The sequence below is a fragment of the Sebastes fasciatus genome, chromosome 13, assembly GCF_043250625.1.
Source record: "Sebastes fasciatus isolate fSebFas1 chromosome 13, fSebFas1.pri, whole genome shotgun sequence".
Classification (NCBI taxonomy): Eukaryota; Metazoa; Chordata; class Actinopteri; order Perciformes; family Sebastidae; genus Sebastes; species Sebastes fasciatus.
Genome location: NC_133807.1, coordinates 11,630,858 through 11,655,173, shown reverse-complemented (window position 1 = coordinate 11,655,173; position 24,316 = coordinate 11,630,858). Strand labels below are relative to the sequence as shown.

At 40.9% G+C, this 24,316-nt stretch overlaps 2 protein-coding genes and 1 long non-coding RNA gene across 10 annotated transcripts in view; 1 reads left to right on the top strand and 2 right to left on the bottom strand.

The window, feature by feature from the left end:
* Positions 1-4,336, bottom strand: part of LOC141780301 (trinucleotide repeat-containing gene 6B protein-like) — a 19,795-nt gene extending 15,459 nt beyond the window's left edge. For 2 of the 3 annotated variants that reach the window (XM_074655461.1, XM_074655462.1), the window contains exons 1-4: positions 3,951-4,334; positions 2,027-2,114; positions 1,662-1,683; positions 95-535 (exon numbers count right to left, since the gene is read on the bottom strand). In XM_074655461.1, the coding sequence (XP_074511562.1) occupies positions 95-535; positions 1,662-1,683; positions 2,027-2,083 (520 nt within the window). In that variant the 5' untranslated portion in view covers positions 2,084-2,114; positions 3,951-4,334. Of the gene's footprint in view, positions 1-94; positions 536-1,661; positions 1,684-2,026; positions 2,115-3,950 lie in introns of all 3 variants that reach the window. The other variant, XR_012596611.1, reaches the window with a different exon arrangement.
* Positions 2,834-8,111, top strand: LOC141780309 (uncharacterized). Of its 5 annotated transcripts, none has more exons than XR_012596616.1 (5): positions 2,834-2,987; positions 7,219-7,380; positions 7,540-7,667; positions 7,754-7,900; positions 7,973-8,111. It is a non-coding gene; the product is annotated as an uncharacterized LOC141780309 (long non-coding RNA). The 5 variants fall into 5 exon arrangements; XR_012596614.1 differs by lacking the exon at positions 2,834-2,987 and adding an exon at positions 6,956-7,094; XR_012596618.1 differs by lacking the exon at positions 2,834-2,987 and having other exon boundaries at positions 7,212-7,380; positions 7,773-7,900.
* Positions 5,442-24,316, bottom strand: LOC141780302 (caspase recruitment domain-containing protein 10). 2 transcript variants are annotated; one of them, XM_074655463.1, is made up of 24 exons: positions 24,185-24,316; positions 20,729-20,971; positions 18,274-18,411; positions 16,691-16,877; positions 16,171-16,309; positions 14,119-14,334; positions 13,842-13,961; positions 13,341-13,466; positions 12,858-13,037; positions 12,660-12,764; positions 11,709-11,745; positions 11,577-11,614; positions 11,387-11,475; positions 11,243-11,289; positions 10,906-11,026; positions 9,707-9,884; positions 9,331-9,454; positions 8,984-9,224; positions 8,235-8,301; positions 8,000-8,102; positions 7,724-7,882; positions 7,517-7,629; positions 7,191-7,306; positions 5,442-7,021 (listed from the first exon to the last, which is right to left on the bottom strand). In XM_074655463.1, the coding sequence occupies exons 1-24, from the start codon at positions 24,189-24,191 to the stop codon at positions 6,814-6,816; spliced, it is 3,102 nt and encodes a 1,033-aa protein (XP_074511564.1). In that variant the 5' UTR covers positions 24,192-24,316; the 3' UTR covers positions 5,442-6,813. The 2 variants fall into 2 exon arrangements, with proteins under 2 accessions (XP_074511564.1, XP_074511565.1); XM_074655464.1 differs by having other exon boundaries at positions 10,906-10,939.

Sequence of the window (24,316 nt, the reverse complement as noted above, 5' to 3'; positions counted from 1 at the left end):
TGCACAGTGCCGTTTCTAAGCATGGTAAAATGTGGTACTCAGTGAACTACAGATCAAAATTGATAATCTTTTTTGTTCTGACACATTAACCCACCTGTGCCTCCAGCTGTGTTTGCATTGGGGTTATCTCCTCCCTGTGAGGAAGGAGATGGGGCGGCCACCCAGCCACTGCCTCCTCCAACCCCTCCCGCGCCCCCTTCCCCTCCGCCTCCCCCCAGCAGCATGGAGGACAGCGGTGGCTGGCCCCTCTTCAGTAGCACTTTATGGTCCTGCTGGCAGCGAAATCTCGGTGGAACCTCTCTGGACATGTATCGCTGCTGCTGGGAGGTCTGACTTCCAGAGGGGGAGGAGGAGGGCTGTCCGTTGGCCACAGCAGTCCGCTGCTTTGCATTGTTCCCGCCACCAGGAGGAACTTGTGCAGAAACCCCGGCTGCACCAGGACTGGGGGATGAGAGGGCGACAGGGCCAGGGCTGGGGGACACTGAGCCTGGGGTGGCGAGCGGCTGGGAAGAGGAGGGCTTGGCTGATTCTGGCACTGAAATACACACATAATGAAGGGTGTGAACCACTGGTAGACTCAAATACAGGTATGTTACTGAACTGCAGGTAGGTTAAGCTTCGTTATAGCTAACAGTTCAAGAAAGGTTTATATATTTAAGGGTCAAAAGTATGAGCATACATGTGCATAACCCTATATAATATTTCCCATGGTCATCACTATACATTAAAGTTATAAGAACAGGGTACTGCTGATTAAAGCGTATTTAGCAACAAGACATAGTAATCATGCCACTGACATGATCATATGGAATAGTGAGTGATAAAAGGAAGACGAGTGTGATGATGACAAAGGCCCCGTTCAGAACTGGCATTAACATGCGACCTGAGTGATCCGATCACAGGTGGACAGCTTTAAGTACATCGGTTCACACCTGGTATTAGAATGTCTCTACACATGCGTCTCCAGTGACCACTTGCGATCGCATCGCACTTCCCCGCTCTTTAGGCAATGCAAATTAACACGTAGTAAACACATGGTTAATACAGCAGAAGTCGTGACGTAATATTACTGGAGTGTCAGTAGTAATATCATACATATTTGTGAATTTGGGTACATTTTAGTAACATCAAAATAAATGGTTATTTTACCAACGGCCCCCGGGGACCTCTGTGCTGTCGGCACTGCCGCCTTTGCCAGGCAACAGCGAGTCACAGAGCTTCAGAGCTCGGTGTCAGCTCCGTGCAAAGCACTAGAACAAAAACACTGACACTTCTCCGACAGTATGACAATAATGCACTTTGCGTGCCTAGTCTGATAGTCTGTAGATGTATAGAGTCTAGATATGACATATTTTAATAAAATACAGTTGTACCGACAGAATACAGTAGAGCACAGAAGCCGTTCCATGCTGCTGTCTATTGCTGTCTATCGAATTGAGTAGGCGGTCCTTCAATGTGGCCCAAGACACATTCGCGTACACACTGCTAAAAGAATATGGCCATATGTGGCCCAGATCACCTTTGAGCGATTGGATCTCAATGCGTCTTGAGTGCGTTCACACCTGTACTTAAAGCTGTCCACTTGTGATCGGATCGCTCAGGAGGACGCATGTTAATACCAGGTCTGAACAGGGCCAAATACAAAAGAAAAAAACACATACCTTTGATTTTCTGTTCTGGCACCTAAAATAGAAAGAATAAGTGAGTCAGATATAAGGCAGAAGAGAATTTGTCATTAAAAAAAAGTGTAACCTTAAAAGGCTTTAGTCTTGCTACTGCAACTGAGAAATATACTAGCAAGGCAATATTTAAGCAAACATTAAAACTGTGGCATTGAATATTAATTTTGCAAGTTCCAAACATGACACAAATCTAAGCCCTAAAACTCCCCTTACCTAAAAAAATATATTCCAATTCAACAAAAACAATCCTTGCCAAGTAAGTGTATGGAAGCAGGAATATCACACAAATTCTCTGCAAAATATATAGGTAAAGTCAGCTGTGAATTTGTGGTGAACCCATTTACCTTCTGAGAGGTTTCCCTTTTCTTTTTATCTTCTTTCTTCTTTTTCTTGTCTTCCATGAACTACTGTTCCCTTTCCTGATTCTCCTGTCTGTGAAGACAAATGTACACATTGAATTATTTATGTTAAGGCACACTGAAAGTAATTGAACTCTCACAAAAGCACACCCTTTCACACCCATGTCATATATAGACGTTTGGCTCAAAATGAATAATGTGTATTTCATTAGATCACTGCCAAGTATTCTCCTACACAGGTCAGTGTTGTAAGGGCTGTAATGTTAACCAGGGACAGACAGCTTGACGACAGCCCTCGGTAGCCTAGCTTCTCATTGCATTATTTATTAACCAGCAAACGATTGCAACCAACAGACAACACAGGCAGCAGCCAAACAAACAAAAGTGACTTCAAACTCTCAAACATTTCTGGAAAAGTCAAGTTATTTGACATCACAGTAGAGACTGTAAATGGCAGCATGATCCACAGGATACTAGCTTTAATATGACGAGATGCTTCCCACCCTGCAAAATAGTAAACCTATGCACTAAGCAAATAAACAACTCATGCCCATTTTTTGTGGAGAGCAAACATAACGTTACCACAGGGGGTCTGGAAATAACAATTTGTATGTGGAAATGTAAAAGGAGACCAGATATCAGAGAGATAAACACGAACTGGGCCCAGTGTTTTTCTGTTAGCTAAGCTGCACGTAATTAGCATCATGTCACACAGCCGCTAATGAAAGCTCACTGGTATGGCTCTAACCCTTTACTGTAGCCTAGACATGAACCAGCTAAACGGTGCATTAAGTATCAGTGTATGTAATGTATGTGCAGGGTAGATGTTTGGAGCAAACAGGTTGGATTTCATGTCAATAACAGGCCAGTGCGGAGTAGCTGTGCAGCTACTAGAGGGACCACTAGAAGAGCAGCTCGCTAATGCTACTCGACTCTGGAGCAGCTGGTGAGCACCGTGCCGTGACCCCGGAGAGCCGCGGCGGGTACACCGGGCTACACCGTCCCAGACCCACGGTGCCCCCGTCGCTCCGCCGCAACCAAACTAACCTCTACGCAGTTAGACAAACAGACGCCGTCACATTAGATAACGATATTGCCCCTTATTTTTCCAAACACATTTCATTTACGGTTATAATTCGTAACTTTTTACAGTGGGAACAAAACACGAAGTTATGTGAACAGTTCTGCTAGTAGCAGGCTGGTTCGTCGGTTAGTAACGGTCGATAGGGCCGAACTAACCGACACTAACTGACAAGTTACGTGAACAGTTCTGCTAGTAGCAAGCTGGTTCGTCCGTTAGTAACGGTCGATAGGGCCGAACTAACCGACACTAACTGACAAGTTACGTGAACAGTTCTGCTAGTAGCAGGCTGGTTCGTCGGTTAGTAACGGTCGATAGGGCCGAACTAACCGACACTAACTGACAAGTTACGTGAACAGTTCTGCTAGTAGCAAGCTGGTTCGTCCGTTAGTAACGGTCGACAGGGCCAAATTAACCGACAACTAACTGACATTTACGTGAATAGTTCTGCTAGCACGCTGGTTTATCCGTTAGTAACGGTCGACGGGGCCAAATTAACCGACAACTAACTGACATTTACTTGAACAGTTCTGCTAGCTGGCTGGTTCATCAGTTAGTAACAGTAACAGGGTGAAATTAACCGACAAGTCCGCGAACAGGCTGCTAGCAGGCTGGAATCGTCCGTTAGTAACGGTCAACTGGTTCATCTGTTAGTAGCGGCCAACAGTGCCACATTAACCGACGAACTTCTTCAGCCGCTACAACAAGCGATGCTCTTCTGAAAACTGGTGAAATGTTGTTTTTGTCTGTTTATTAAAAGTAATTTCACACGCACATAGAATATGAAACGCTACCAAAAGCTCGTACGGTTAACGTTGTGTTACTCACCTCGGGAATCACATATAGGACATAAAGTGCTTCTCTGTGCAAAGACTTCTTGCAGACCCTACTTGCTAGCAGGCTAGCAAGGTAGCTAGCCTAGCGAGCTAGTTCTTCGAGGCTTCCAAGGCTAAATTGAATAAGAAATGACATCACCACCGAAAGGCGAAATGTTGTTAATCGTAGAAAAAAAATGAGGAAAATAGGCGAGTATCCTTTCTTTTTTTTTTGAGCGACTGTAGTTCTCAAGCTGTAAACAAAACATGCATAACCCCTTGATGACTGTCAGACGCTGTATGATCGGTTAGTTTACTATCGGCCATTTTGCTTCTGTGTTGGAGGGTTTAGCCAGCATATGATATCACCAGGCTGCTTGTTGATCAGGGAGGGGAGGAGGAGCAGAGGAGCAGCGGAGCAGCGGAGCACACACACACACCGACCACCAGGGGGCGTCATAGCACTCTACACATGACGTCATACAGATAAGTAAACAAACGGGTCACAAACATAGACCATACTAGACAGATAGACAGATAGACAGAGAGATAGATAGATAGATAGATATAGATGGATAGATAGATAGAGGTATGTCATGAAGTGCATACTAGATAGATAGATAGATAGATAGATAGATATAGATAGATAGGTAGGTAGGTAGATAGATAGATAGATATAGATAGAGGTATGTCATGAAGTGCATACTAGATAGATAGATAGATAGATAGATAGATAGATAGAAACTTTATTAATCCCGAGGGAAATTCAAGTTTCCAGCATCACAGTTCCGTAGTGCAAAACATGTTAGTAAAAAAGGCAGTAAAAAAGTTAGTAGTGCAAAGTACAAAGTACAACAAAATATACCAGATATAAAAATACAAGATGAAGAAAATTGTTAAAACTGAATATAGTGCAGGGTAACAGCTGTGATACACGACTATTAAACAAAAGTGAATATAGTGCAGAAGACTGTTAAAAATGAGTATAGTGCATTATTATCTGTCCTGCAGACTGTATTTAATGTATATCATGTTTAAATACAATATATGGTCACAAATCTGTGAATATATTATCTGTGCAAGACTGTAACTGGCCTTATACAGTAACTGATTGCTTCTCTGAGCTGCAATTTCAAAGCTGCATATTGAAAACATTTTTGTTTTGTTTTGTTTTAGCTATTTATTCCATGTATGAAAAATTATATAATTGTGCCCAATAATTGTGTACACTGTATTGATTTGTGAGGAATACCTTGATTTTTTGTTGTTTATCTTCCTCCTTCTCTGTACAATAGATAGAATACAGAGGGGAAAAAAACCTCAAAAAGCATGAACTTGTTTCTTCACTGCTAAAAAAAAAACTAGTTTGGGTTCTTGTGAAGTCTTTTGTTGTTTCACAAGAAATTCACAAGAACCCAAACTAATTTTTTTAAGCAGTGAAGAAACAATTTCATGCTTTTTGAGGGAGTTTTTTTTTTTTCCTGTATTCTATCTATTGTACAGAGGAGGAAGAGAAGGAAAAAAAACAGGTCTAGCAAAATACTATGTACTGTATATTGAGCCACACAGCTCCCAGTATATTTCCATGACTTTTTGTAACAAAAATCTTGAAACTTTTTTATTTTTTTTGTCACAGTTAAAACAAGTCAGCCTGATTGTTCAAAACAGATTTTTAAGAGTTTACTAGACTCAATTTATTGATTTATTCCATTGATTTGATTGGATTGATCAGAATCTTCTTCCTCTGTGAACAGGAATAATGATAACACTTGCAGGTATTTTGGGGAGTTTGCCCAAGAGAAGCAGATCATTTGTCACTTTTAATGAGAACATATAATGGGAATTAATAAAAAAATATAGTCTAGTCTAGTTAAGTGGATTTCTTTTTTGTTTTCCATTACAATGTCTACATTATATTGGCTTTTCAGATTATTAATATAGTTTCCTAGCTGCCACACTGTTGTAATATTTCAATAAAAAAATCATCAACAATTAGATCAAGTCTGTTGTACTGTATATTCGAGCACACAAGTGAAGTAAAAACTATTCTTTTTGTATACATTTATTTTTTTAAACTGGTTACAAAAGAAAAGAAAGATGTGGCAGTACAAAACAAGACCATTTTGTCATAGTGAACTACAGCTTCTGTTGTACAGTGTAGTGTAATACAAATGCAGCACTTGTTGCCTTTCAGTCATACACAGCCCACTTAAACATGTATCTAGAAATGTGTTCATATAACTACAGTTATATCAGTTTGATACCTTTAAGTAAGATCTGTATAATTGCTTTACATCTTAAAGATTATGTCAGCACCAAAAAGACAAATACAAAATGTGGATAAGCAGATTTGCACCCTTCACTACATCCCTGTTTACAACATACTACGATCCCCTTCACCCATACCTTTCGTTCATCTTTGTGTCCTCACGGCTTACATTTCCACTCACAACATAACTGAATGACCAGTGACCCAAATGCCTTTAAAATGGGCATCTTGTGTGATCCCCTGAGCGTTACTTTGAAAGTACAGCTATGTAATAAAACTTTAAGTGTAGTAAGCTGTCTGAATTGAAAAGGCCTTCCTTGTGTGGGTCAAATCTGTTTTAGTTTTCAAATGTTTTCCATAGTGTCCCATTATAGCCAGTCCAGCATGGCTATATACCGTAAATGAGAATTATTTAGAATAATTTAGATTACAAATAAATCCAAAATTGATCTTGGCCCATTCACTTAGAATAGTACGATGATCTAACACTATTTTTTAATCCTCTACGGAAACCTGGTTGTAGTTTGGTTCCTGCTGGCAGCTGCCAGATTCTTAATTCAAACACAAGAGAATCTAGTAAGTAGTTTGCATTGTGAATATCTCTCTTCTACTGCAGCCTGTCCAGTTCGATCCATGCTACCGCCCTCTGCTGGCTGTGGATGGTGTTGCGTATGGCTGCCAGCAGCTCATCGGTGCAGCTCCAGGTGCTGGGCTCCAGGGTGTAGTAGAGCAAGGGCAGCGTCTCCAGCTGCAGCTCCTCGGCCTGGCACACCTCCTCCATGACGCTGTCCTCTCCGCACCGTGGAAAGAACTTCCTATTTCAAGTGTTGGAGCGACATATGCAGCAATTTAGAGTAAACAACTTTGGTTTACACAGGAGAGCCTTCAGTTGGTTGCAATCTCCTCACCTCACAGCTAGATACCGCCAGATCCTACGCACTGGACCTTTAACTGTACTTGCAAAGCAAATGAATGCGCACTTACCTCAGCTTCTTGTGCTTTTTGCTCTTAGGGCGGATATGGATGACGATGGGGTAAATCCCCTGTCTCAGTAAACCCTCAACACTGGGCAGCCCCAGCTCCAGCAGACAGTGCTTATCCTGAGACAAGGAGGGAGATTTGGATAATGCGTTATTATTACCATGAACATCTTCTCTCTCTATAAAATGAACAGGTGCACAGATAATAGCTATGATTGGTTATTGATTTCACCAACATACACCCTTCCTACTTTTCCTTGAGAGAGACTGTTGTGCCTAAAGATGATTTCAACGATGATGTGTGTGTGTGTATTATTTTTTTTTCATTACCTGGCTGATGACATCCTGTATAGACTGCAGCCGTATTCCCAGAGCCTGCTCCGGACTGCAGGAATCCAACAGGAACACCCTCTTGTCTCGTCTCTCTGAAGCCTGAATAGGCTCTGCAAACCGCAGGAAGCAGAGGAAAGAGGAGACTGTGGTGAGTTTATCAATGTTTGGGGCATCGTATGTGTGAATAAGTGTGCGTGTGCATACCTGGTGGGCAGGTGTTGAACTTCAAACCAGACTCCGCTGGTTGCAGCAGCCTCTCTATGAGACGACAGGAGAGGAGAGAGGGAGAGAAGATGACCGGCCGCTTAGTCTGAACCTGCACCGGCTGCACTAAACTGTACGGGATCAAATGCTCCTCGTGACCTGAGAGGACACATGAAGGTAACATGAATGCAAAGTGCACAGATTGTCAAAGAAAAATGATACTGAAAACATATATGATGTATCACGCAGATTTGGTGTTGTATTCCGGGATCTTACGTTTGCTGAGTGTGTAAAGGACCGGCTGGGTGGAGCCAATCCCACGGCAACTGGGGTCCACCGCCTTGACCAATCGTACACGTCCAGATGCTTTCTTCAAGAACTACATGCGGGAAAATGGAGAAAAATAAACTAGGTTAAACTACTCTAATTGTTGTGTGTTACCAGTGCTGTAATGGTTTGGTTCAGCACAGTGAACCCGCTCTTCATGTCATTTCAATATGAACAGACTTACCTTCCTCTTGAAGTCCTTTTGCTCCAGGGACATTTTTCGTAGCCTTACAAGTAACAACTGTTGTGCCCTGAGATGGAAAACATATTTGTTATTTATACTCCTAATTCTGCATAATTAAAATGTGGTACTTAAGGTTTACTTTAAAGAGGACCTATTATGCTTGTTTTCAGGTGCCTACTTGTATTTTGGGTTTCTACTACTAGAACATGTTTACTTTATTTTTCTCATGCCAGCTTTGCTGCAGCACCTCTTTTCACCCTCTGTTTGAAATGCTCTGTTTGAGCTCCTGCAATCCCCCCTACTCCCAAATAGCCCAGTCTGCTCTGATTGGTCAGCTGGCCCACTCTGTTGTGATTGGTCAACCGAACCGAACTCTCAGGACTCCACTCAAGCCCATCTCTAACTAGCCAAACTAGGCGCTAGGCAGGTATCATGCAAATGTGTTACTTGGTGACATCATCATGTTAGGGAAGAAAAGGCGGGACTTCAAGCAAGGCGTTTCAGGCAGTTCAGGAGCAGTGTTTCTGTGGCGTGTACTTTGGGCTTCGTAACTTTGCAGACCTTTTACATGCACAAACAACTATATAACACACTAAAGGAAAGGGAAAAAGCACAAAAGCATAATAGGTCCTCTTTACCATACTATATACTATAATATTTGCCTTTCAGAGCCACTGTAAAAAAAAAAATCCTCGATGGCCAGAATTAGAAAATGGTCTAAAATAATACTAGCAGACTAACTGTCGTACCTGTTGTAGTTGGGCATGGTTCCTGCCTGCAGGGACTTGGCTGTGTGTGGGTCCACCAGGGAACAGTGCCAATGGTATTTTCCATTGTGTCTTGTGTCTGTGACATGTATAATGTCATCACAGGACACACCCAGAGACGGCGGGTCACCACGAGGCTCAATGTTGAGATTAACACGCACATAGAAGGAGTCAGCACCCGTAAAAGTGGGCAACGAGAGCTGGGAGCACAGCTTGGAGTACGCTGAGGATGAGGAACAGAAGAGGGGACAGCTTATAGTCTCACAAGGGAACATAACTGTTCATTGATTTATATACATTCTTCAAATCTCTGACATAAAGGGACTCACCCTCTGGGTTGCTCTGGTGTTTGAGTGTTGAAGGCTCGGCCCACCACTGCAGAGAAAAGTGGGCTACCTCAGCAGTGCACTGGCCCAGCAGCACACTGCCCCCACCAAACAGAACCCGCTCCAGCTGGACAACAGGAAGAGAAAACTGCATGTTATGTTCCAGCCTTATGTTCATCTTTTGCTCTTTCTTATGTTTCATTTCATTTAAAATCTGCATTGTAAATGAATTTGCAATCAAGGAGTTTGCATATTTCACACAACTGCAGGCAGAACGGTAATGTGCACTTGTCCAAAAAATATGTATAATAGCTTTAGCTGAAGCATGTACATACACATGATGCTCACACATGATTTTCCACTATACAGACACACACACCTCCAGCAGCTCACTGCCCTCCTTCAGTCCACATAGTTCAGCCGGGGAACCGGCCATCACATGGCTGACGAAGATCCCCGTTTGGTTTCCACCAACTATGGTGATATCGTCGGCTAGACTGGCTCTGCCGCGCTTTGGTGAGACGGGGGGGCTTGAGGACGGGGAGCGGGAGGGTATCCTTAGAGATGGCAAGGATGGGCAGCAATAGATAAGGATGGTGTGACATGTTAGGCAAAGATTTGGCAAAGAGCAACACAACTCCAGGAGTATATTCACTTTATATAATCAAAAGGTTAACTTTCATGCTTGTTCTGTGCTCTAAGAATTTCTTTCGTTATATATTCACATGTTGTATACAGTATGAATATTTGCACTAACAGTATTAACCCCTTTCAAACCATTGGACCCAATTATCAATGTTTAATGAGATGTTAACCACTTTGTTCTGTTAAACTGTATCTGCTAGTACTGATTGTTTGGAGGCTTCCACAAACAAGATTAAGATGGTGCAGTTGTGTAACAGTCGTAAAACGTTCATGGGCCAATACTCACTCCATACCCTTGTAAAATAAATCTCCTAAAATGTTAAGACCTTTAGCTAGTCTTATCTATGAAGGTGTTAAATGTTGCTGCGAGCAGTGAGGCAGAAATGCATAAAGAAATGTATAAAGAAAAGAATACAGTGCAATGGGAAAATCGTGCAGAAATAAATAAATAAATGAATGCATAAATACATAAAAAAAATACATAAATTTAAAAATAAATATAAATTAAATAAAAAATCACTGTAAAAATAAATAAAAAATAAATGTAAAAATAAATAAATGCAAACATTTCTAAAAAATAATTACATCAATAAATAAAAGGGAAAATTAAACAGAAGAGTAAATAAATAAGGGAATTAATACAAAGATAAATAAATAGAGAAGAAACAATAAAGAAACAAATTAAAACAGAAATACCAATTTATGTCTTTTGTCTTAATTAAGGGCTACATTTATTTTTAATATTATTTTTGCTACATTTAATGACACTTTTTTAAAATTTATCAAGTCATTTATTTTTTTTATTTTGGCAGGTTCCGTCCTCCATACATAAGTGTCATTGCTTATTAAGCAAAAAGCCATCACATATATCAGTGCTTTAACAATATCTTTAGGTAGCTTTCATTGACAGGTGTCAAAACTGTGATGTTGTACCTGGGAACACTGGGACTGGGCTGGTGTGAAGAGACTGCAGGCAGGTTGACCAGGTCAGGAGGGAAAAGGTAAGAGTGAAGGGAGTTCCAGGAATCACACAATGAAGGTTCACTGTGCTCACCTGAAAACACCAGAGAGCCTCATAATAACTTACACTCACATACCAACTGGTGTGTTTTATTATTGTTCTTTGATGCCAAATGACTGAAAATCATAGACAATCATTTAAAAGTTAATTTAGTTTTTCTTCTACATGACTGATAACTAACAGAAGTTAATTATCATCACTTGGGCTGGTGACAGTTGTTGATGCAAAACATGACAAAATCAGTTATACCTGTAATGTTGTCATTCTCATCACTGCCCCACGACTCCAAGTCAAACCTTTTGAGAGCAAAAGGACAGGGATGTTTATGAAAATGAAATAACTAGTTAGAACAGGCTGTAAACGCATACCGTTATGTGGGGCTGATGAACTCACTCTGTGTTGCATCTTCTGTTGATGGAGTTCATACATGGAGGAAAGGGGAACGTGGAGAGCCGATTTATCTCTTTTTCGTTTTCTTCTGTCTGAGGACAGAGAGGTAAATAACAACACACTGATTCTGACTCTTTCATTCTTCATCTATTTGGTTCCTGCGTTTGTTAATGAGCACAGCGGTGGTACTCACTGGCGAGAGGAGATTCTCATCTGAGTTGGAGCGAGAATCTGTGAAGGAGCAGAACGAATAATTGAATGAATAGAGTATATCTACAGTGTAAACTTGAGAATCATCTTCCAGGTGTGTGTGCACACAACTTACCCTCCGAGTTTTCATTGGCTTGGCCACTCGAGGGCGTCTGTGTAACAGAGAAGATGAGTAAATATAGTATCACCTCACAGCTATAGAGGTATTGTGCAGGTACTAACACGCTAAGAGTTGCGTAAGAACCTACTAAAATGTCTCAAACTCCAGACAATAATCAGATCCTAGTCTAGCTGAGCTGAAATTTACTTTGGAGTCCAAAAGCTACATTCCTCACATACCCTAATTACAACGTGAGAAAACATGTTGCAGTCTCCAAAACAGCAGTGTCCCATGGAAACAGTACACAAAGAAGTAGTTAAACTACATTAACAGCACCACATTCTTACTAATTCTGATTTAAAGGGACAGTGTGTAGGATTTGGCGGCATCTAACAGTGTGGTTGCAGATTGCAACCAACGGAGTACCCCTCCTCTCACTCCTCCCTTTCCAAGACTGCGGTAAAGTGAGCCGCTGAGTGCGAAACCGTGGTAACGCCATTCGCTCAGAGGCCATCCTTACCATAATAACACTACTTTAGGAGCAAAGGGAGTCAGACAGCGGCTGGCGGCACCCTAGTTTTGCATTCTGCGGCTCACGTTATTGCAGTTTCACAAGCGCGTCGGAGAACTACGGTGGCCTCCAGGTAACATAAAACTGTGAAAGTCTCTCTAGGGCCAGTGTTTGGTTAGTCCATTCTGGGCTACTGTTGAAACATGGGGGAGCAACATGGCGGCGCCATGAAGAGGACCTGCTCCCTATGTAGATATGAAGGGCTCATTGTAAGCTAATGAAAACACAACGATTCTTAGTTTCAGGTGATTATACACAAAAGAAAACATAGTTATGAATATTATATTCCATTTCTGTTAATAGACACTGTTCCTTTAAATCATGACTAGGGTGATGGTGATTCTACTGTTACTGTGAATGTGAGTAAAATAATACTTATGGTAGCCAGCCCTGACCTTTCGTAGCAGCGGGCGGGAGCTATTATCCCACGGTCTCAGGTCCAGACCGAGGGAACAGCAGGGTCCGTAGCACTGGTCCTCACTGCACAGGGACAGGTGGGACTGGGGAAACACAGGGAACAATATATAATAGGTATAGAATGTTCTGTAGTTGCAGTGTGAAGACAGTGCTGTACTCCTCCTGCGTTAACTCACACAGTGCAGACAGGGACTGCTCTGCTCCATCTCCTCCCGGTCCCTCTCCCTCTCTCTCTCCAGCTCCCTCTGCTGCTGCTCCAGGTTGGCCTGCAGCTCCGCAATGCGTTTACGCAGACGGTTCTTATCCAGCAGGCAGTCGGTGTACTCCAACTGCAGGCTGTCTCGACTACGCAGAGCCTGGTGAAAAGACGGAAAAAGAAAGACAAAAGAAGTTTGCATGGTGTAAAAATTGTTAAAGCTGTAATCGGTCACTTGATGAAAAGTCTATTTTATAAAACGGTCACTATATCCTGACAGTAGTTCATGAGACAGATAATTTGAAAAAAGCATTTGCCTCTGTGTCCTTAAAGTGACCGACTGCAGCTTTAGGACTAGTCAGGGGTGCTATTATGGGGGAAATTAAACAGCAACACAACTAACTACAAATATACCTTGATATAAGTTGGTTGGAGACAGTGTTGAGCCTCCGTACACACTGACCTGGTCTCTCTCCTTTTCCAGCTCCATGTTCTGGTTGAAATAAGACACGCTCCTCTTCTGTTCAGTCTCCCAATCCAGCTGGAGAGTCCTCACCTTCAGCTGCAGCTGCTCGCACTGCGACTCCAGCTACAAACACAGTTTACCATTACAACCTCCATTCAAAGGCAGAAAAGAAATCAAACACTGACTTTGGCAGTAAATCAAACTTTTTAACAACTGATTAAAGTAAAAAATATAATCTTAAAGGTGCAGTGTGTAGGATCTGGCGGCATCTAGTGGTGAGGTTGCAGATGGCAACCAAGTGAAGCTTCTCCTATGATGTGTGTAGGAGTACTACGGTGGCTGACGCGAAAATGTAAAAAACGCAATCTAGAGCCAGTGTTTGATTTGTCCATTCTAGGCTACTGTATAAACATGGCGGGCAGCTCCATGAAGAGGACCCGCTCCCTATGTAGATATAAACGGTTACACACTGTTCCTTTAAAGATCATTTGTGACAACCTTGTCCCTGTGCTCCTCACTGCTCTGTAGCTCCCCCTGTAGTCTGCTGATGATATCACAGTGCTCCTGCCTCTGCTCTGCAGCCTCCCTGCGGTCCTGCTGCAGGATGTCCATCAGAGCCTGAGGTAAACAACAGAAAGTACTGCGTCTTTAGAGACATCACTAGAAAAAAAAGCACACTTAACCGGTGTTTTGAGGGACAGACTATGAGGAAAAAGCACTGTGGTTGATTCTGACATGAAAAGTAGATTTAAGATTTGTAGATTTAAAAACATACTATGGCTCCAGTAGCAGGAACCGTGTCCCTCATCTGAGTTCCTGTATTCTCAGTTCTCTGAACTTCAGTACGGTGCAGCGGTTTTTCAGGCAAAGCAGGCGGAGAACCATTTACTCCAATAGAGAGCAGATTGTTTCTTTTTGCTGGTGTGGTATTCCCTGGAGTATCCATGGTTTGTTTGTCTGCCTCTGTCAACCTGGACTTCAGCTCCTCTACCTGTATGGAGGACAAGCAAAACAGCCATAAAGAAAAACCCTCACATTCTGAAATGTCCAGTAATGCTGTTGTAAAACATGATTTCAATATGTCTAAAGGACATATATGAAAACCATAACACTCTTCCATAACTGATTCTCATTCAAACCCAAATACAGTATAGATTGGCTATAGACAACTGTGTGTGACTATATGTATTTATGTGTATGTTTTAAAATATATATATGTATTATTAATATTATTATTGTTATTTTGCCTATACTGTGGTTTATGTGATAATTCTGCTCTTCGTTTCACTTTTTATTTATCATTTTTATTTATTAATGTTTTAATTTTATTCTTCATTTGTTTAGAAAAAATGACTTTGTTTTTTTGGGTGGTATAAAAATGGACGACATGCACACTTCTGTATTTGGTATTTCACACTGAATGGATTGCAAAGTTATGTTGTTGATGAAAAAGGAAAGTAAAATTTCAAAAAATGGCTAATGGGCTGTTTATCTACATTAATGATAAACATTTGATTTAGTAACATAAATGACATACATGCTTTTTGTACTACAAACAATAAGAACAATCAGTGCAGGACTATTATTGCATATACAGTATATATATTGCATTTTGGGAGGGCATCTGGAACAGTAAGACATGATAGGCACTGTTTTTTATTTATTTATAAAGCCCTTAATGGTAACTTGCCATCATACATCATGTCCTTAATAAATTGGTCCTATAGTCATTATTTGACTCATTCAAGTGATTGGCTAAAGCTTGAAATCCTGCATGCAAAACCTAAATTTGGGGAAACTGCTTTTGAAAACAAAACAAAACACATTACAATTAAACACATTTGTACTTATAGGTGATTAAATCCATGATTACAAACTACTCTGCTCTTGAATGTAACTGTTTTTAACATTGTTATATTGTTGTCTGGCTGATTGCTTCTTGTAATTTGTTAATTATGTTCTGTGTGTATTTATTTTGTTTTATTTTACTCTCGACATCATTGAAAATGAGGGCATGCCCTCAATGATTCCTCTAGATTTAAATAAAGGTTGAATCATGTAAGATATGTGGTACAAACACATACAGTATCTCCTTTCCAGGAATCAAGGAGTTGGAGGTAAATAAAAGGTAAACTGAAGTGTTTATCATACCTACTGCATTCCTATTAACTGGCACATAAGGTAACAAGACCACGGTGGAAACAGTGTTGGTTATTAACATCACCATCATTTAGGGGAAAAAATAACCACAAATATTTCCAGGTATTCACAAACAAAGTGGTTTATACCTCAGTGGTATGGTGGACGTGTTGTGACAGCACACAGTGGAGGCTGATAACATCTACAGTTGGTTTCAATTACTCACTTCAGCTCTTATGTTGCACCTGCGTGCCAGCTTAAGCACTTTCACTTGAGCTGCCCTGGGCGCTGTTATTTGCTGCCTTATCAAGCCATCAAACAAAACATTGTTTTTTTTCTTATCCTAAGGCCAACCTGGAACACCTGAAACAGCACCTTAAAGTTTAGAGCAACAGGGGAAAACAACTACGGGGACTTGTGACGACAAGATCACTATTATCAGCAAATTAGCCATTTCTGCAGCTGCTTTTAGAGTCAGGATCAGCTCAGGAATGTGGTGGGAGATCGGCGATGACTCATCCGAGTTTCTCAGTGAAAGACTTGTTATGTTAGACAATATCTGTGAGTCATATGATTTTAAAACCTGGCTGTGGTGAAAAAAAACATACACTCTTTATGAGATAAATTAAGACTAAATTAAGAAACTGTACAGTTTCTGTTTTTACATACGCTGCTCCCAACGACCTACCTGCCTCAGTAGTTCTCTCTCACGGGTGGAGGCCTTGCCTTGCTCCTCCAGGGCTCTGGAGTACTTCACCGCCTGCTCCAGGTGCCGGTCCTTCAGCTTGCCCAGCTCTCGACTGGCCGACTCCCCGTCCTGACGCAACCTGGAGGTCACAGATCATCCGGTGAGCACATTCTCTCACCTTCTCTTGTTGATTCATTTATGTGCAACTCAAGGTGAATCATGTACTTCCTGTGACATTAAAGTTACTCAATCGTGGATTCATTGTAGTTTTACAGTCACAGGTACACATTAGTGTCATAACGGATGTTGAAGTTCAAACTTTAAAAAAAAAGTTACCTCTCACTGCCCTTATGACGATATCAACAAGAGAAATTACCTGACTAGACTGTCAGTTTCTCCCATGACTCATCTCTCATCCAAGGATTTAGTGAATATCATTCTCTGGGATTTTCAAGTCACAGCCTGATAATAGCAGGATGCAAACATAGAGCAATAAACTACCTACAAAATTGAGCCAAACCTCTCTAGCTGCAGTCTGTTCTGACGTAACTCCTGAGCTTTGCGTTCGGCGCGGCTGCGCTCCTCCTCTGCCACCCGGCAGCGCTGAGACAGGCGTCGCTCGCACATGCGGGTGTTTCGAAGCTGCTCCCTCAGTTTACGCACCTCCAGGAGCAGAAACTGGGTCAGACCCTCCGGACCTTCCTCATCTGGGGAATAAAGACAGCTGGAGGTCAAGGGTCATCATGGGGGCTACTGGTTAATGTATAGAGAGGGTAAACTCACATGCAGAGAGCCAGAGAGGCTTGTTTTAATGTGTGAGGAGATGGGACGGGTGTATGAATATGTGTTTGCAGAAGTCGAAATCTACCAAGAGAACTTTTGTTATAAGATTTTCTCTCAAGTTCCCATACTGGCTCTACATGTTTTGATCTTTGTCTTATAGGGACCATCAGTGCCAAACGTCTGAAATAGGGCTGTCAATCGATTAAAATAGTTAATTTCGATTAATCGCAAATTAATCACACATTTTGTATCTGTTTAAAATGTACCTTAAAAGGAGATTTGTCAGGTATTTAATACTCTTATCAACATTGTAGTGAGCAAATATGCTGCTTTATGCAAATATATGTATATATTTATTATTGGAAATCAATTAATAACACAAAACTATGACAAATATTGTCCAGAAACCCTCACAGATACTTTATTTAGCATAGAAAATATGCTCATAGCATAACATGGCAAACTCAAGCCCAACAGGCAACAACAGCTGTCAGTGTGTCAGTGTGCTGGCTTGACTATGACTTGCCCCAAACTGCATGTGATTATCATAAAGTGGGCATGTCTGTAAAGGGGAGACTCGTGGGTACCCAAGGAACCCATTTTCATTCACATATCTTGAGGTCAGAGGTCAAGGGACCCCTTTGAAATTCTGTGTTCAGTGTTATCTAGTAACTAGATAACACTGAACACAGAATTTCTGGCTTCTCTTTTCAAAGTCTGAATGTCTCAGCTCGTAGTGTGTTTACTCTGTGCCAGTAAAGAAGCTTTTTACAGCCAGCCAACACAAGTGGGGCTAAGTCATGTTTTTTGAAAGTCAGATTAAGTCTCAAGACTACGCTCAAGTCTGAAGTCCTTAACTTTGCATTTAGGGCTTGAAATACTCATGATCAAATACAATGTAGTGTCTAAAAATGAAACCACTAACACAGTTATAGTATATTTTATATAGTCTAGTGCCAAGGGGTCATTCTCTCTCCAGAATATTCTGTATACATTATACTATTCTTCAAACCCATCAAATGCTTGGCGTGTTTATTTCCTGAGTGTTTGCAGGCAATTTTCCACCACAATACAGTGTCTTTTCATTAATGTAAATTCTCATACCACAGTAAGATATTTCCTTCTATTTCCTTCTTCTATCAAGAAATCTAAAGAATTTCCAACACAAAATTGAGGTTATTTACTCAAAAGCACATCCAAACTGTCCTTCCGGTGGGCCTACAATTTAATAGGTCTTATTCACAGGACATTTTCACATTCCATGTAAGTATGAAGTCAAACTCAACCCATCCTCGACATGCAGAGAAATCCCCGTCTTACCCAGTATGAGGGAGCATCGCTGTGTGGGCTGTTCTCCGGTCAGCTGTGTGTACTGCTCCGGGTGGTAAAACTCCAGTGATTCCATGAAGGCTTGAAGACCTCGCTGGCCCTGACCACGCAGAATGTCCAGCAGACGACCTGTCCAACAAAAGGATGGAAAAAAATCTGAAAAATTCATCGTTATCCCAGGCACAATATCAATAAACCAATTCAAGCTTGTGTCAGAATTTTGTTCCTGTAAACTATCAAAGCTGAAACCACAAAAATGCTCCCTCTTTGATGTGAGTGTTATTTACAGCGTAGTTATATAGCTATTTCAAACATGAGCATGATGAATGAGCATGAGCTAACTCACTGGCAAAGAAACAGCAGTGATATGAGCCGGAAGCTCAGGTATTCTCCTTCATCTTTATCATCTTTCACTCCCCGTTCTGTCTGCCTCACACTCCCCTTTACTTAGCCTTGTCTTTCATCTTACTCTCTCCATAGATCCTGCCTGTTTCTCTCTCACTGCAACGTTTATCTTTACCCACCTGTTCCTCTCTGACAACAATCACTCACACATAAACTTTCTTCTATGGGAGTTTTACAAAACAGCCATACTGCAGTTACCGGACATTTGTAGATTCAGAGTTTTTTCATATTAAACTCAGTGAAATTACAGTTGAGTTCGACCAAAGCACACTTGGTGATTGTTGGAAAGAGTAACAACGACGGGTTAGGTGAGTTTTATTTTGTTTCTGTCCAGTTTGAATGAAGTGTTTTATGCGGCTCCGCTACGTACAGCTGATCTCAACATAAACAAAAATACATGTGGATGATGGTGCAAGCTGCACGGAGAGGGGGGGCAATCGTACTCAGGCAGCTTGGCGGAGGTCTGCGCTCTCCGAGTGCCATTCTAGTTTATGAAATGTTATTGAATGTTAGTTTATTGTTTGTCTTCGCAATTAGATTTTCTAATAAGGCAGCATGTATTTCCATGTTTACATTTTAGCAAATTGGCATCATTAAAGGTACAGTGTGTAGGATCTGGCAGCATCTAGCAGTGAAGTTGCAGAATGCAACCAACTGAAACTTATCCCGTGCACCAAGCGTGTAGGAGAACTACGGTGGCCGATGCAAAAACATGAAAACGTGAATGGCCCTCTCTAGAGCCAGTATTTGGTTTGTCCGTTCTGGGCTACAGTAGAAACATTGTAAATGGACTTGCATTTATACAGCGCTTTTCTAGTCTTCTGACCACTCAAAGCGCTTTACACTAAATGTCAGCATTCACACACACATTCATACACTGATGGCAGAGACTGACATACAACCTGCCCATCAGGATCTAATCTAAATACTCATTCACACACCAATGGCACAGCCTTCAGGAGCAATTTGGGGTTAAGTATCTTGCTCAAGGACACTTTGACATGTGACTGGAGGAGCCGGGGATCAAACCGCCGACTTTGGACAACCTGCTCTACCTCTGGCGGCCGGCTCCGTGAAGAGGTCCATGTAGATATAAATGGTTCATTCTAAGCCAACGAAAACATGACTCTTAGTTTCAGGTGATTATACACTAAAGAAAAAATACTTATATATTATATATTATATTCCATTTCTGCCTATAGATCCCCCTGAATGCTACACACTGTTCTTTTAAAAGGAATTTGCAGAATTTGCTATTAGCAGATCCTAACTGTAATATATCCACAAGTGTAGAGACAGCTATCAATTGATTATTACTAACTCTCAGTCAAGTTCTGAATTTATAAGGAGCATCTTTTTTCTATGATTTCTAAGCAGAGTTATGGATGTTTTTGGAATTGGAGATAATGCAACCATCAGTATAAGTCACACTAAAAATATGTCAGTTAGATTCAGATTTGACTGAGTTATGACTGAGAGAAGTAGTAAGAGCTGCTGCAGCTGTTGACCGCACTGGTGAGCGGACCAACTCAACAGGCCAAACTACAATAACCAACTTCCTGTTGAGCTGTCCATTTCACCTCATACCTCATAGCACTTTCTTCTTCTTTCATGGGTGCATTATAACATTACAAAAAGACTCATAGTATCTTCTATGTGAGTTTCAAAACTCTTAAAGTTGATTTTCATATTGCAGTTTCATGATCTGAAACTATGTTTTAAGGTGCTCTTGATAGCTTCCACAGATAAACAAAACATTGATTTTGGACCCGCCAAAATTTAAAAAATGTTTAATTCATAATCATAATATGTTTTTTCAGGAAAAGCCATAGTTTTATTCGGCACCTTTCTAAAAGCTCTGTGGATGTATTTTTTTTAATTTCTTTTTTTAATATTCGTCTACATAAAAATTACCTTTAAGAGAATTTTTAGCTGATATGCACAACCTTGTGCATGGTGTTAAGGTGTTCAATCTAGCTGGGTGGCTGCTGTTGCCATGTTGATTTATTGGTGTTTTCAAATGAGTTTCTCTTCCTCTCACCGGCCTTGCTGATGCGCAGTGGGTACTGTGTGGAGTTGAGCACCTCGTCTTCATCCTGCTCATCAATGACCTTGCACTGGCGCAGATACGGGGTGAGTTTGGCCGGGTAGAGGATGCGCGTGAGCTTGTGCCGCACGCCCTCCACGCGATCCCAGAGCTCCTCGCACCGCTCCTCTGACCAGGACGGAGATGATCGCACCTCCTCCTGAGCTATGTCCCCCTCCTCTGCCCAAACGGTGACACCTGCAAGAGAGCGGACGTTTACAAGCAATTCAGGAAGTTTGAGTAATGTAAAAAATGATTGTGTATTCAAAGTGTGTCATTGCAGCATGTTGCTACCATGGTTACTAAACAATCACAGTCTCTCTGCTTTATGACGCACAGATAAGACATCAGAAGCAAACCTATGAGTCACCTTTGTGAGATACTTTTATATTCCTCTTCATTAAAATGTATTGTTTGATGGACCTCTTTGACAAACACTGAATGGCTACATAATAGAAGTCATTCTTAAGGATGCATAAAGGATTACTGGGTTTAACTGCTGCATTGTGAAGGAATGAGATGGAGCTCCTTACTGGAAGTCTTCCAAGGAATGCTGAGGGGGATTTACTCCCTACAAAATAAAAGTCTGATGGATGAACATTTATCTTGAAGCCATTTGAGAGTAGATAATGTGTTAAATCTCACATAAGGAGGACACTTTGATTAGCTGAAAGCCAACAAGCGTTTGTATGATGAATGAACAAGAAGTTATATTTCATACACAATGTGAGTTAATATAACAGCAACAGTTAAGAGTCTGCTATCACCAGGGTCATAAACTGTAGTGGGGAGGACACTTTGTGGGTCAGTGTCTCAGAGCGCAGGAATGAAAATACTGCCGTGACTCATATCGTACACCTAAAAACACACGAGGGGGCCGCAGACAAAAGCCCCATCAGTCCCATTCACTTCACACTGTGGAGGAGACAATGAGAGAAAGTGAATAACTCTGCCACTACAGGAGTTTGTTCAAAAACAGCTTCATACTGTACATACAATGGTCGATTCCAATATTAGTGATGCAAAGGAGGGAAAGCTTTCACCAGCCTCACAAATCCAGTGAGAAAGCGCTGAACAAGGCACACCATAACAACACAAAGCCCCCTAAGGCTGTGTTGGTTCTGCAGGCAGAACCCCATGTCTCATTCCGGTTGGTTTAACAAATGTAGTTTATAATCACAGAGGCGCGTAGGTCACCAATTTCTTTCTCATCTCACTGCAGTCTGAAATACTTTGGGGGGGTTTTTGGCTGCTGATAAGAGAAAGACATGTAAAGACATCACTCTCTAGGCTCTGATAACTTGTGATGGGCATTGGTCCCACTTTATAGAATAGATGATAGAACCTATAGATTAGTCAAGTATCTGAGTACCTCAGAGTACCTCAAGTACCTCAGTGTTATTTACCACTGGTGAGAGTGAGGCAGCTGATCAGAGCGATCTGAGCTGACAGGGCAGGTCGAGGCAGGTCTGGATGCTCTGGAATCTCGGTCATTACCCATAAACAAGTCTGCTGAGACATTGTTCTCATGTGATTACCACTGAACTCCTCCTCCTGACACTAGTAGTAGAAAACACTCAAATTAGATCCTGTATCTACCATAATCCCTTCTTAGAAAAGAAATGGGTACAACCCAGTTAAAACTAAGGTTCAGTTAAAACTGTAAAAACAAAATAATCATGTGCACTGCAAAATGAAGACCTGGGGAAATAATTAAAAAGCATATAATAACAAAACTACACATCTGCTGATAAGATATTCTAGTGGGGCAGCAAAACTGAAATATTTGTAACAAATGTGCATTTTGCGATAAAAGCAACAAATTTGGCACAGATGTAGGTTTATATGTTATGAAAAGATATAGATATCGAGGTGCTGCAAATTTAGCCCCTGGGGGCTGTGGCAGCTATTTTTCAAAACGGAGCATGGTCACTTCAGGGTCAAACTTCACCCCCTTGACTTCATGATAGAATGACAACCAATACACCTTATTGTGATAATACTATGCCAATAATACGCCAAATTTGTTTCTTTTATTGCAAAATGCACAATTGTTATGCTTAACTGCCCCGCTTGTTCAGATATATTTCAACAAGAAGACTTTTGTTATCAGATCTTTTATCTCCAAAAGGCCATGTTTATATTTAAATGTGTGAAAGTTTGGAAAGTTTTAATAAGTATGAGATGCAATTTTGTATTTGACATGACTGAGAAATATACTGTTAGTTTAGCAAAAAGATTGTTGTGTTAACTGTTTTGAGAAAAGAGCTTTTATTTTGAAAAAAAAGTGTCAAATCAACTGAGAATTGGTGCAAAAAAAAAACTATCACTGGAAAAATCAAGAAATCAACCAAGTGAATGCATGCTATATGCAGACCTACACAGGATTGTGCATAATGTGGTAGATTATGCTATTTATGCTCAGAGAAAGCCTCATTTTGTTGACACAAACCGGTACCCGGACCTGAGACTTTATCACTGATAACACACCAGGCTTATAGCACAGCCTTGCTGACATTTAACGCGTACACTGTTAAGAATCTCCCAGTAAAATAACAGTAAAGAACTGGCAGCAGGGTTGCCTTTATGTTACTGTAAAATTAACATTATTATACTGTCTCTGAAATTTACAGCTTTGTACTGTTAATGAAAAATACCGTTTGAACTTTATTAATTTCACAGTATTTTACAGTTAATTTACTGTTTAAAGATACATTATATAACCCTTTTTCACCTTTCTTTTACATTATCTTACTGATTTGTTTGAATGCACTATTTAGGTTGTATTTTTACATACATTTTAATAAACATTATTTTTTGCCTATATGAATAGACTTAGCAGGTTACAGACATAGGAATAGTCACACTAAATACAATTAAAGGCACTTGTTAGGAAAAAGGCTATAATAGACTTGTTGACACTTTTCCCAAAATGTCTGTCTATAGCTGGCTACAAGCACAGAATGTAAACCAGAACAACATGTGAGTGAAGAACAGTAAAGCTAATTCACTGATTTTACAATCATGTACAATGTACAAGCCTCACATGAGCAGATCAGGTCCCAGAATTAAAAAAATACTGCATGAAACTGTTACTGATGATACTTTAGACAGTCGATCAGCAGTAAAGTGATGTTTTTTAAGAATGCATTATAGTTCAGTTAAAAAACGTCCTATGAGCGTAATTTAACAGGTTTTCTTTTGTATTAACAGTAAAGCACTGTTTTTAGCAATAACAGGTTAATACTGATGAAATCCTGCTGTAAATTAACAGCAATTGTTTACAGTGTAGTTATATAACGACAGCTGCAAACGTCTGTCAATCATTCCCCTCAGGAACATTTCAAACCAGAGCCAAAATATAGAAACAAACAGCGCGCAAAACTGTGGAAATCTTAAATGTTGTCTTACCACTCATGTCTTGAATGTGTTTTGAAGATAAAGCGCAGTGTGATCGAGTCCTCTACATCCACCTTCAGACCAAGAGACGAGTCAGGAGTGAAACCGAGCAGTGACGTCCTGACTGTGGAGGTCCTCCTTTTA

Excerpts from the sequence above, each read along its gene's own strand:
- LOC141780302 (XM_074655463.1), bottom strand. Across the intron at positions 12,765-12,857 it reads GCAGTCCCTGTCTGCACTGT|TCCCACCTGTCCCTGTGCAG; the intron begins GTGAGTTAACGC and ends GTGTTTCCCCAG. Across the intron at positions 9,885-10,905 it reads CCCAGTCCCAGTGTTCCCAG|GATACCCTCCCGCTCCCCGT; the intron begins GTACAACATCAC and ends GCCATCTCTAAG.